Raw genomic sequence first — 13,044 nt, 5'->3', positions numbered from 1 at the left:
TTGAGTAATGGGTGGTTGATGGATTAGTGCTTTTAGCAATTTCATAATATATATGTCAGGGTTATGCTTTTCCAAAAGTTTATGGAAGTTCCTTTTTTAAATCAGGTCGTAAACTAAATGTCTAAATCCATCTTTAAATGGTTGAATTATATTTTTGGTCCTTAATATTTGGTGTAGGTTGTTATTGGTCCTTCAAAATCCATAGTCATCTCCTTGAAATGCAACAAATATAATAGTTTTTGTGATGAAAAATCTACAATCAAAATGTTAAATTTTGAGAAAATCTGTTCCGATTGTGGGAACGAATGGCCGTGAAGGTAGACCCATGCAGTGCAAGTTGCATTTTTTTACAGTAGGGTAGGAGGAGCTAAAAACCTTCAAGCAAGACACGGCTAATTTAGTTTTTTTGGCCTAAGGTACATAATTATTGAAGTTAAGTGAGCATTTGAGCTTAAAAAATAGAAAAAAAAAGGGTGAGCATTTGAGCTGATTCTATTTTACGTGGATTGATGCTGCATTTAGACGCATGTTTTCATATGTTGAATTTTATACCAGCTCTTTTGTAAATTAATGTTTTTTTTTGGTACAAGTTAGTTAATGTATTTGAACCAACCAAATTGAGGTAAATTAGTCGGTAACCTGTGCAATACATAAAAAAGTTCTAATATAATATAACTTAAAAAAAATGAAATATGAAATTTGATAATTATAATAGTTATTAATATAATTTATTGTGATTATGTTTGTATATGGAAATATATATTGGACAAAGTTTAGCTACAAAATTTGTTGTACCCTAAGGCTACAACCTTATTTAATAAATTAAATATTACTGCATAATTTGAAAAATGACAAAGTTTAGCTATAAAATTAGTCGTAGCTTAAGGTTACAACCTTACTCAATATCATTCACATTACAAAATATTTTGAAAATCTAACTGTCAAATTGCATGTTTTTTATATTCTAAATACATATATCAAATTTTGTGCCAATTGGATATTATTTACTATATGATCTATAAGCTTACATTTTATGCATAATTTTAAATTACAAAAACTTGCAATTTAAACAATTTATTGATGACATAGTTATTGATCTTTAATTTTATAGAAATTTTGCAAGTATGGAGGATATAAAAAAAAAAAATGTAATCTAATTGAGGATTTGTTAAAATTCAACTTCAATAAAAAGATATTGAATAAGGAGCTAAACTTTTTTGTTCTTTTGAAAGTCTAACTATTGAATTGTATATTCTTTACACTCTTAATACACATGTCAAATTTTGTGTTAATCGGATATTATTTATTATATGATTTTTAAACTTATCTTTTATGCATAATTTTAAATTACAAAGACTTGCAATTTAAATAATTTCTTGATGACATAGCTATTGATCTTTAATTTTCTGAAAATTTTGTAAGCATAAAGAATATAAGAAGAAGATGTAATCAAATATGGTGGATTTGTCAAAATTCACCTCCAATAAAAAGATATTAGATAAGGTTGTAGCTACAACAAATTTTATATCTAAACTTTGTCCATATATATTCTACCATAAAAGAAAATATAATATATCAAGATTCTAATCAAGGGTTTAAACTTTAAATATAAAATGAAATTACAATTCAATTATAAAATATATATTAGAATGTGACAAAATATTATAGGGTCGGCCAAGAGTCAAACGCCTTCAATTTTATATATACTAGGTAATAAAGACTGTGCCACCAGCAACGATTAATAGGACACTTCGAACCAAACTTAAGGGGGATCTCATTTGTCATTCCTGAGTCCCGACACACCAATCAGGCTTGTTGACCAGGATAATGTGAACGGAGCTTATAAGCTTGATTTTCCTTCATTTGCCTTAAGGCATAAGCTTTTTGACCAGGGTAGTGATGAGTGGCCAGTACACAGTAGATGTAACTAGTGGGATGCAACTTCTCGCTCCACTATACAGGTTGGTTTTTTACAGGGGTTTAGCCTGTTAAATAATCTCAGAAAGAAGTTTTGACAAATGACAACTAATTGTTTATGGAGCTAATGCTAATAAATTTCTTTCAACTGTCTAAGTAATAATTCTTAAAATTTCTATAAGAATTTGAGGTTCTTAGAAGTGACAGAAATGCTGGTGTACTTCTATTGTTAATGATGGTTTTTGTGTGGTTTAGTTGCATCTCTTGTGTTAAACTCTTCAGTTTTTATGAACATCAATCCTTATTTCCCTGGACAATGTTGTAGTGTGAAACATTAGAACCGAAAATCTTGATAGATGGTATCTAGGCCAAGAAACTTGTATGAAAATTATCAATTTGGAAGCAAATGGACGGAGATGGCTGCACCTGGGAATGTTTTTATATTGTGTTGCCCTCAAGTATGTCTAAAAACTTAAGAACTCTCTCTCTCTTGCTAGTGCTTGCACATACTTACACACTAATTTAATTCTTCTTTTGTTGGCACCTTCAGGGATCAGAACAAATCTACAATATCAATATAGAAGAAACTCAAAGATGCTTTTCACTCTGCTGGTGGCATTGTTTGCTCTGATTAACATTTCTAGCTAAGCTTTGCTGCTGATTGGTGAGAAATATGACGCCAAACTGTGACGGCTTTGTCTGGCTCTATTGCAGGTGGGATGTTAGTGTTGGAGATGTTTGTGAGACATATTTAGTTTAGGTGTGAAAACTTTTGTTAGTACAAAATTTTCTGGTCCGAAGGACAACTATTTCTTTCTTGTTTTAAAGAAAAAGTTTATTGGGGTTCCACCTATTTCTTGTTGTTTATGCCACTGGTTATCCATCATCTTTTCTTGTTTTAAAGTTTCATTAATTATGATTAATTAGTCGTATACCCGTGCGTTGCGCGTGGTAATTTTTTTTTAGGATGGTTTCATTAAATATTTTATAAATATAATTTTAGTTATTAACCATTGGTTTTTCATTAGTTTTTAAGTTAATAAAAACCTTAAATATACATTTTTTTTACCTTTATACACACACAAATAGTGAATCTTTGCACATACCTTTAAAAAAACTCTATGAGTCTGTTTGGATTGAATTTATTTTTGCTGAAACTGAAAATTGAAAACATTGTAGCAAAATAATTTTTAAATGTGTGAATAGTACCGTGAGACTCATTTTTAATATTTTTAAATGCGTGAACAGTGCTACTACAGTGCGTGAATAGTGATTTTTGTCTCTGCACAGTAAATTCATGTGATTTTACTGTTCATGCGCTGAAAAAAAAAAAAAAAAAAAACACTGAATGCAGACGTGCAAAACGTGCAATCCAAATGGGTACTATATATTCCACTTTTTTGGATACGTAAAATTATATACTACCACTTCATAATGATAGTAGCTAATTAATTTTATATATATTTTTTATTGGTCTCATTTGTAACGCTTCTTACTATTATCATATATTTACTAACTGATGATTTGCATAACAAAGATGATAAATGAGAGATAGCATTGTTCATTAGATTTTCAAAAGTAATAGTGTATGAAAATTATATATATATATATATATATATATTAAATATAAGGTTAAATGAAATGTCAAAAAATAGATTTTTAAATTTTCTAACTTTATTTCTTATGTAATTTCTACTACTATCAGAGAACATCTCTTTTTTAGTTATGATTAATATGGTTTCCATAGTTAGAGTTTGGTTAGTTTTAAATTTAAATTTAGTATTATGATTGTATTTAATTTTTTAAGTTAATTTAACAATATATGTTACTACACTGTAAAGTTTTTAATGTTCTCCACATGATAATCTCTATTTATTTTTTACATCTCCTTACAACCTCTTTGATTTCCAATCAACGATTACTAATTGAGGTTTGTTTTTTTCTTTATCTACTTTTTATTACTTTGTATTGGTTTTTTTCTATACCATCTCTCTCTCTCTCTCTCTCTCTCTCTCTCTCTCTCTCCATTGGCAACCTATCATTTTCCAAAATTTGATGATGATTCTATGACATTAAATATGCATTATTAGTTTTTTTTTTTTTTTTTTTTTTTTTTTTTTTTTTTTTGTATTTCATTCTTCCTTTGATGCATTGGGTGTGAGAATGAATGTTTCCTTGGCAATACTCCACTTAATGTGGACAATTTTATTTATTTAATTTAGGCAAAATATTATATTTAAAATTCTTTAAAATAAAAAAGGAGTGGAGATATAAATAATTTAATGATATATATGGGGGATGTGGCTGAATTTAAATGTTAAATAAAATGATATGAGAAAAAAATAAAAATAAATATATAACAATAAACTAACTTATCCAAAAAATTCTATGTAATATAATAATAATACATTCTTATATACTATTTTTAATTATTTATAATGCAATACGATAATATTTAACAATTAAAGTCATAAAAAAAAAAAACTTAAAACACAAAACTAAATCCCATCAACCAAAATAGAGTTCTAAAGAATACAAAACTTTATCAAGCTAAAATAGAGATGCAAGAAAAATAAAAATAAAAATCCATCAAAAAATTGAGGGAGAAAGAGTGGGAAATAACCACTTTTTTGTGAGAGAAAATTATGTAAAGGATGGAAGAGTGAACGAAAAATTTATACTAAGAGAATGATAATAAAAAGAAACAAAATAAAGGAAGATAAAAGGAAAGAGGACGAGTGATATCAAGGTAGAATGTTTGGGGAGATGAAAAGGTAAAGAGAAGGAGAAAGGTTGGAGAAAGTGTAAATGTTAAAAAAAAATGAGTTTGATGAGCACAAATTTTTTTTATTTGAATTTAAGTAAAATATTACATTTTTTATTTTTTAAAACAAAAAGAGAGAGAAAATATACATAATTTAATGATAAGGAGGATGTGGTTGAATTTCAATATTGAGTAAAATAGAAGAGAAGAAAAAAAATAAGAAAAATTAAAAGATATAACAATAAATACTAAATTATCCAAATTATGCTATGTGATGGAATACTATTTTATTTTTATCTACTATCTTTAATTTTTTTTAATAATGTAATCGGATAAAATTTAACAATCAAAAAGCTAAATAATAATAATAATAATAATAATAATAATAACTTAAAACACAAAACTAAATCGTATCAACCTAAATTATAGTTCTTAAAAATACAAAAATTTATCAACCTAAAGTGGAGATGTAATAAAAAAAATAAAAATCCACCAAAACATTGAGAGAGAGAGAGAGAGAGAGAGAGAGAGAGAGAGAGAGAGAACTATGCAAAATATAGAAAAGAGTGACAAATTTATAGTAAGAGGGAAGGGATAAGAAAAGACAAATAAAGGAAAATGAAAGGAAAGATGAATAGTAATATTAAAGTAAAGGGTAGTGGGGAGATGAAAAGATAAGGGAAGAAGAAATGTTGAAGAAAGTATAAATATTTAAAAAAATAAGTGAATGTAAAAAAAATTATAGGAAAATTGGAAATAAAAAAGAAATATATATAGATGTTAAAAAGGACAAAGTTGAATATGTAAAGTTAATAATCAATTTATATATATATATATATATATATATTTTGTAAAAAAAAATAGGAATAAATAATAAATAATAAATAATAAATATGTGGCAAATGATGTGGCGATGAGGTGGCGCAACAAGAGCTCAGCAACAATAAATGCCACGCTTCAACTTTTAGTAATACTAGTCACTAACCCGTGCAATGCACGGGTTTATCTCTTTGAATTGCTTTTGATATGAAACATGTAAGTTTAAGTAGAACATGTTCTTCTTTCTCAAAAAAAAAAAAAAAAAAAAAAAAAGATGTAGAACATGTTCTTAGCAACAATAAATGCCACCATAAAAAATTTCATACCCAAAGCATTTGTACGTATAATGTAGTTTTAGCTGTTATAAAGAGTTTTTTAATTTTATTTTATTTTAGAAACCATTACAAAGTTGACTGATAACAATTGTGCAAAATTTTTATAAATTGAAAGTATGAAATTTCTATAGATTAAAAGACAGAAGTTGATGGTACATTTTGCCTTTGTGTAGTAACTCATAAAACATCAATCAATATATATATATATATATATATATAAAAGCAAAGACCTCATGCGGGAGTGTATGAGGTCTTGCCAAGTGGCACTCTAACTTTGTATTTAGCCTTTTTTTTACCTCTTTCATTAAATTTTTCTATATTTATATTTGCTGTGATGGTCCCAAGCATTTTCATTTTTCAGTTTTCTATATCGATTCACCAATATTTCATTTTTTTTTCTTTTTCGATGAAGTTTCATACTTTTCTCACAACTCATAATTTTGAGAAAAGTTTGTGTTCTAGAAATTTTCTTAACACAATCCTTCAGACGCTCCCATTATTTTTTCAAAGAAGACCTTTATTTTGAAGAAATTGTTTAATGCAATCCTTCTATGTATAACTCTCTCTTCTTCCCTTTCCCTTCCCTTACTTTTTCGTCCCTTCTTTTCTTTTCATCTCCCTTACAACCAAACAGGATATTAGTTTCCAAATTCAGCTAATAAAAAAAAGTGTTTTAAGGATATTAATAAAAAGAGTTTGAATTTGGTAAGAATGGGGTGTAAAATTCATGTTTTACACCATCCAATAAGAGATGTTATATAAACTTTTTACTTAAAACTCAGTACATCATACCACAATTAATAACATTTTAATAAACTCCTAATTTGGTTGAATTTTCAGATGAGCATTATAATTGATTGAGTGTGGTTGTTTTTATTATTTAATACGTGATAAGATAATGTGGCATGTTGGAATTGGAGGGTGTAAAACTTGGGTCTTAAACCACATCCTTATAGAATTTAATCTTTAATAAAAATATGTAAAAAACATGTTTAATTACCATTTTAGTCTTTAACACTTGTATAATTAAAAGCATAAAATCAAAGTGAATCACACCTTTTGCTAAGGAGACAAATTGAAGCATTCTAACATCTTAATTCACATGTAGTACATTGCAATATGTTGAGATATTTTTCTTGATGGATTCTCCTTAGATGTTTTGGTACGTCCATTTGGAACATTCACTTTCCACTTCAATTTCTCATCATCTTAATCAAAAACTTCAATTGATACTCTACCCAAGATGAAAATTCCTAAACCTTTTGTTTTCTCAAGCACTAAGATTCATACACATATGTACATAGGCTGTGTTTGGTTGCTGGAAAACGTTTTCCGGAAAATACATATTTTCCGGAAATGCTAATTTCCGGAAAAGGAAAATGTATTCGGGTGTTTGGCTGTCTCGGAAATCGTTTTACGGAAAATCAATTCTGGTGTTTGATTCGTCCAAATATTTTACGGAAATCGTTTTACGGAAAATTAATTCCGGTGTTTGGTTCGTCCAAATATTTTACGGAAAATACTTTACGGAAAAAGTTTTCCCATGTTTGGTTCGGAAAATACTTTACGGAAAATAGTTTGGATCATTTTACGGAAAATGATCTAGAATCTGACCCAAAAAATCGTCCATCCATGAATGAAGTTTTGGAGGAATTGGAGAAGATCAATGCTATTAAGGAAAAAGTAGCTGAGCCGAAGCATAATCCTAAGCCCAATAAACGCAAAGAAGATAGGCACCAACATCACCATAACTATCATAAGTCTCCAATTCACCAAAACCATGGTGTTAGTCGAGCTGGAGCTAGAGCTTAAAAATAACTAGTTTGAAGCTATATTTTGCTCTTATAGATAAAATTCAAGAACCTGCATTCCCTATACATATCTGTAACAATACAAAAATTATGGTCATTTGGTTCAACATCAAACATAATCATTCGAATATACCCATAATATTTATATAAAAACAGCCACATCAATCGTTCACCATTGGCATTACACCTCAATGGCATACAAAAATGATACCTATTTGTGGTATCTGAACAGTACAAATACATAATTTGGGCAATTGTATCGTCCCAATAATACAAAAGAGTACATATATAATACATTGATAGGTCAATATTAATACTACAACAAAAGTTAATTCCTAAATCTACCATCACAGTCAACATGAAATAAGCAAATCAAATTTGTGAGAAAAAATAACCATCTAACCACAGCTTCCTCAACCTAGCATTCTTGGCTAAAAATCCACGTGCCGTCTTTTCATTCTCACAAAGATGGTCGAAAGCAGTAGCGAGCATATCTTCGCTATATCCATCCGCCATCATAGCCATTACCTCATTATACAAAGTTGTGTAATCTACCGGGCCCCGATTAATTTCTTTCAGAGCGACAGCTATTTCCTTCAGCTGATCAGACAGATCAGTCAGCACACTATCATCAGCATTAGAAGCTGCACGCCCTCTTTTGCGGGACTTGGAAATTCCCGACCCAGTGGTGGATGATTCATTTGCATTCTTCCCCTTTTCAACCACACATTCCTCCACATTATCTGCAACAAACTCTGCACTATCCCCATTATCTGGCTCATTTTTGATATCCACTCCGGACTTAGCAAAGCCACCTGTGGCTGTGTCCTTCCCCACCACAATCGCTAATTCATCGTAAAACTCAATTTTTTTGTTCAGATACTCGGCATGCTTCCGATGTGCCTGTAAGGGAGAAAAGAACGTATATAATAATGCAATAATAACTTCACTCATAAATTCAATATAAAAGACTATGCAATAACAATTAAAGCAAATACTCCATACTTTTTCCTACATTTTCTCAGTAATCAAACAAGTAATGCAAAAAAACTCTCAAATAAGGATGAAACAAGTCAATACATTATGTTACTATTATGCACACTTCACTGCTAAGAGAGCCCAATTAAAAAAAAAAAAGAAAAAAAAATTAGAACAGCAAGCACAAATCTTTTGGTTAAAAACTTTGTTTTCTTTCATTCACTTCTTCCTAGCAACCAAATAGAAAGATCAAAGAAAACAGTGGGTCCTTAATTTCCTATTATTCCCAAGTCATAGCTGAAAAAAACCCATTAAAAGAATCACCTTAAAAAGAAAGTATCAATCTTTTCTTTACTTTCCCAACATTTTATTAGCAACCAAACCGAGAACCAAAGAAAATTGTAGCTCAGACACATATACACATATAGATAGATGAAAACGCATAGATATGTATAGATATAATACATAGGTAAGGTGACATGAAAGTTATGTTTGGAAAACCTTATAAAAGCAATGGAATCCTAAAAAGAATGACACTATAAATTTCATATAAAAGGGAAAAACATATATTATTATCTATATTAAGAAAATATAGTTGGAAGCCATACCATAGCTTCTTCTTGGTATGTTTTAGCGTCACAAGTTATCATTTTCAGATTTTCGTCCCAACCGAATCCACTCTTCTTTCTAAGCTCTTGAATAGTTGCCCACATGGACCTTAGAGTCCGCATCCGGTTCTCCACAAATACAGGGTGGCACTCAACCCCGAAATGGGCCGTTATCTCCTTCGCTACAAGAGCAAAGGAGCCGGCCCTAAAAGTATTAGAGGGCTTATTGCCCTTTCCAGCCTCCTCTGTAAGTATCTTTAGCATCATCTCATGCATAGGTGGCAGCCACCTAAATTGCTTGCTGCCGCTAACTTTTTCTTTGCCCTTTGACATTACTACATATGAAAATAGTATAGTGAGAGTAGCATTTAGTAATTACGCTCGGAACATGAATAACAAATCAAACACACATACAACCACGCTTATGAATGTGCACAACAGAATGGAACATGCTAACTATGGAAATGACAATGTAATACCATCAAATAACAATGTAATGCTAAAAATACTTTTTCATTACATCACCAAAAGTCTATATTACATACATTGTCTTTACAAAAAAACAAAAAGAAAAAACACATTACAATCATAGAAATCTAAATAAAGTACTACTCTCCACTCCTGATATAATCATACCACATGGCTTGGCATATCTCATCTCTCTTAGCATTCCATGATCTACTATCTTCGACGGACTCCCGACGGGATTGTGTTTCTTGTTGGTGGTCACTAAGCTCTACTTGGTTCATTGCATCTTCCATAATATGGTCATTTGGTTCAACCCCCATAATGTGATTATGAACCACACAACACGCTAACACTACTTTCACTTGGGTTGGGAAAGACCAATATGGTTCTGCATCCAACACTCGAAAACGTTTTTTCACCACTCCAAACCCTCGCTCAATGGTAGTTCTCAATGAAGAGTGTCGGAGGTTGAACAATTCTTGCGCATTCTCAGGAGGACGATCACTAAACTCTTTCAAGTGATATCGTACACTCCGATACGGTGACAATATTCCATTTTTATTACCATACCCAGCATCACCAAGATAAAATTTACCTACATATATTAAAAAAAAAAACCAAATCACTACTATGTTTAGGAAAACACATAATATTTATTAAACTAACAAACCAAAAGGGTGAAGTAATCGTGTAATACCATTGGGAATTGAAAATCCCCCTGTCCTAGCAAATGCATCATTTAATACACGTGAATCATGTGCACTGCCTTCCCATCCAGCCAACACATAAGTGAACTTTAAGTCAAAACTAATGGCAGCTAACACATTTTGCGTGGTTCCATCTTTGCGACCACGAAATCTTCCTTGTATTTCAGGTGGCACAGATGCACGAACATGTGTACCATCTATTGCTCCAACACAATCCTAATTTTCGACAAACATAATGGTTTAAAATTACATAAATCTTCACAAATTACAAAAACACACAAGTCGCAATATTCACCTTAAAATATGGGTAAAACCTTCTGCTATTCCTTATCTCTGGAGGTGTATCTTCGCTACGCAGTCTTATTAGAGCTCTATATAATTTCAGGACCCCCCTAAGGACAACCTTGAAGTATCTATGAACAGTCTCAGTTGATCTATAGATCCGACTACCCATTACATGAAACCTCACATTATGACCAATAATGTGCAAGAAAATGAACACTTGCTCCGTAACAGACATGTGAACAGTCAGACGTACGTGCTCCCCCTCAGTGAGGGTGTGACATAAGTGGTGGAAAGCTATAGGCTTCATCCTAAGTTGATTCACACAATGTCTCTCACTTCCATGCAAAACACTATTTATGTATTCCTCTCTCTCGGCGGCATGGTTAACATAAGGCGCCCTAGGCAGTTCTCTACGTCTACGTCGTAATTTCTTTAACAATGCAACCCCCACAAGGAGGATAGATGCAACTGAGGCAAGAATTGCAGCTTTGGTTTTTTTCTTCATCTAACAAAATCACAAACATTGTAGTCTAAGAGGTATGTAAAATCAGCCACAAACATATAACATCCAAACCATCACATTGCATTCTATTACACTATAACAATACCATCACATTGATAACTGCACATTGATATAGTACAATACCATCACATTACATTCTATTTATAATCACCTATATACCCAAAGCACCTTCAATGAAGGTTTAAACACACACATATTGGTTTGCAAGAACATAATAACACCAAGCATGGGTGAAGCCCTAAAATTTCTACACATAACCCAACTAACCAAATTCTAATAAAAATCACAGCAAAAACCAATCATGCATAACCAGTCAAGCCCCAAAATTCTAAAAAAAAAAATCAGACCACAAACCAATTGGGAATAACCTGAAATCAGAAAAGCCCCAAAATTGATATATGCATCACCCATAAATACACAGTTTCATAAACAATGGATAATTAAAAAAAATTGATAAATAACCTGCAATCAGAAAAGCCCCAAAATTTCATATGCATAATCCACAAATACACAGTTTAATCGACAATGGATAATTGAAAAAATTAATAAATAACCTGCAATCAGAAAAGTCCCAAAATTTTGATATACATTACCGACAAATACACAGTTATAAACAATGTATAATACAAAAATTAATAAATAAAAACATGTAAATAATTATATAAATATTTATATAAATAAACAACTAAATAAATATATACATATATATATATATATACATATTTCAGAGATCGGATCGGGAGGATGGGCTGGACCGGTGAGGTGAGTGGATCGGAGGTGAGTGAGTGTGTGGATCGGACGTGTGGGTCGGAGGTGAGGTGAGTGTGTGGTGGATCGGTGTGAGTTTGAGCTGTCACTCACCGTGGGTCTGCGGCGTTTGGCGCGGTGGTCGTCTGGCAAAGCTCGGCGTGACCGGTGTGAGGTAGATCGGTGTCGGTTCGTGGATCGTTGGCTCTCGTTCTTTCTGTGTTTGGTTGGCCGGATCGAAGCTCTGGGTGGTTGGATCGATCGGGGTTTGTGGATCGTTGGCTCTCGTTCAATAATAACTTCACTCGTTGGCCGGATCGGAGCTCTGGGTGGCTGGATCGATCAGAGCTCTCGCACTTGATCTCGCTCGTTGGCTTTGCTCTCGTTCGTTGGCTTGATCTCGTTCGTTGGCTTGATCTATTCCGCACTTGATCTCGCTCGTTGGATCGTTGTGTTCTTCGATTGTTTTTTTTTGTTCTTTCTCTCTCGCTCTCGTGTTGTGTTTTCTGTTTTTTCTCTCCTTCTCTCTGCGTTTTGCAAGACCCGGAAATGAATTGAAGTGAAAATGAAGGCAGAAATTCATTTTCGTGGTCAAAGGTGAAAATTTCGGTCAACAGGAAATCATTTTCCGGAAAATAATGTTTTCCGTGACAGCCAAACGCATGCATTTTCCGGAAATTGATTTCTGAAATTGGTTTGAAGCCGATTCAAACGCACCCATAAATACATATATAGACAAACTAAATAATAGATTAACCACAAAAATATTTAAGCTCATTTGCCTCTTTTTTTTTTTTTTTTTTTTTTTTTTTTTTTTTTGAGGTAGGTAGATAATGAGGGAGGGAAGCGTGGGGTTTAATTTGATATTAGGTTCCACAAAAATGCTATTATCACTTGAACACCTGAAAAATTTTATTTTGGTTTTAAAGATTAATGAAACTCTATTTCAGTAAAGAATCAGATTTCTTTTCTGAACTTCCAAGAACACCATCAATCTTAGCTTACTGTTAGCCTTGCAGAAATGATAATTGTCAACCTACTTAAATGGGTTTTCAAATATTAAGTAAACAACTTCTTCATAC

The 13,044-nt window shown here is 31.6% G+C and overlaps 1 protein-coding gene across 1 annotated transcript; it reads right to left on the bottom strand.

Moving 5' to 3' along the window:
• Window positions 1-9,243: 9,243 nt before the first annotated feature.
• On the bottom strand, window positions 9,244-11,094 carry LOC126724507 (uncharacterized). The gene is made up of 2 exons (XM_050429019.1): window positions 10,703-11,094; window positions 9,244-10,623 (listed from the first exon to the last, which is right to left on the bottom strand). Exons 1-2 carry the CDS (start codon window positions 10,997-10,999, stop codon window positions 10,357-10,359), a joined length of 564 nt encoding a protein of 187 aa, XP_050284976.1. The 5' UTR covers window positions 11,000-11,094; the 3' UTR covers window positions 9,244-10,356.
• Between the last annotated feature and the right edge of the window lie 1,950 nt (window positions 11,095-13,044).

This window comes from Quercus robur, chromosome 4 (assembly GCF_932294415.1).
Source record: "Quercus robur chromosome 4, dhQueRobu3.1, whole genome shotgun sequence".
Taxonomy (NCBI): domain Eukaryota; kingdom Viridiplantae; phylum Streptophyta; class Magnoliopsida; order Fagales; family Fagaceae; genus Quercus; species Quercus robur.
The sequence above is the reverse complement of the archived record's forward strand: the minus strand, read 5'-3'. Positions and strand labels throughout refer to the sequence as shown.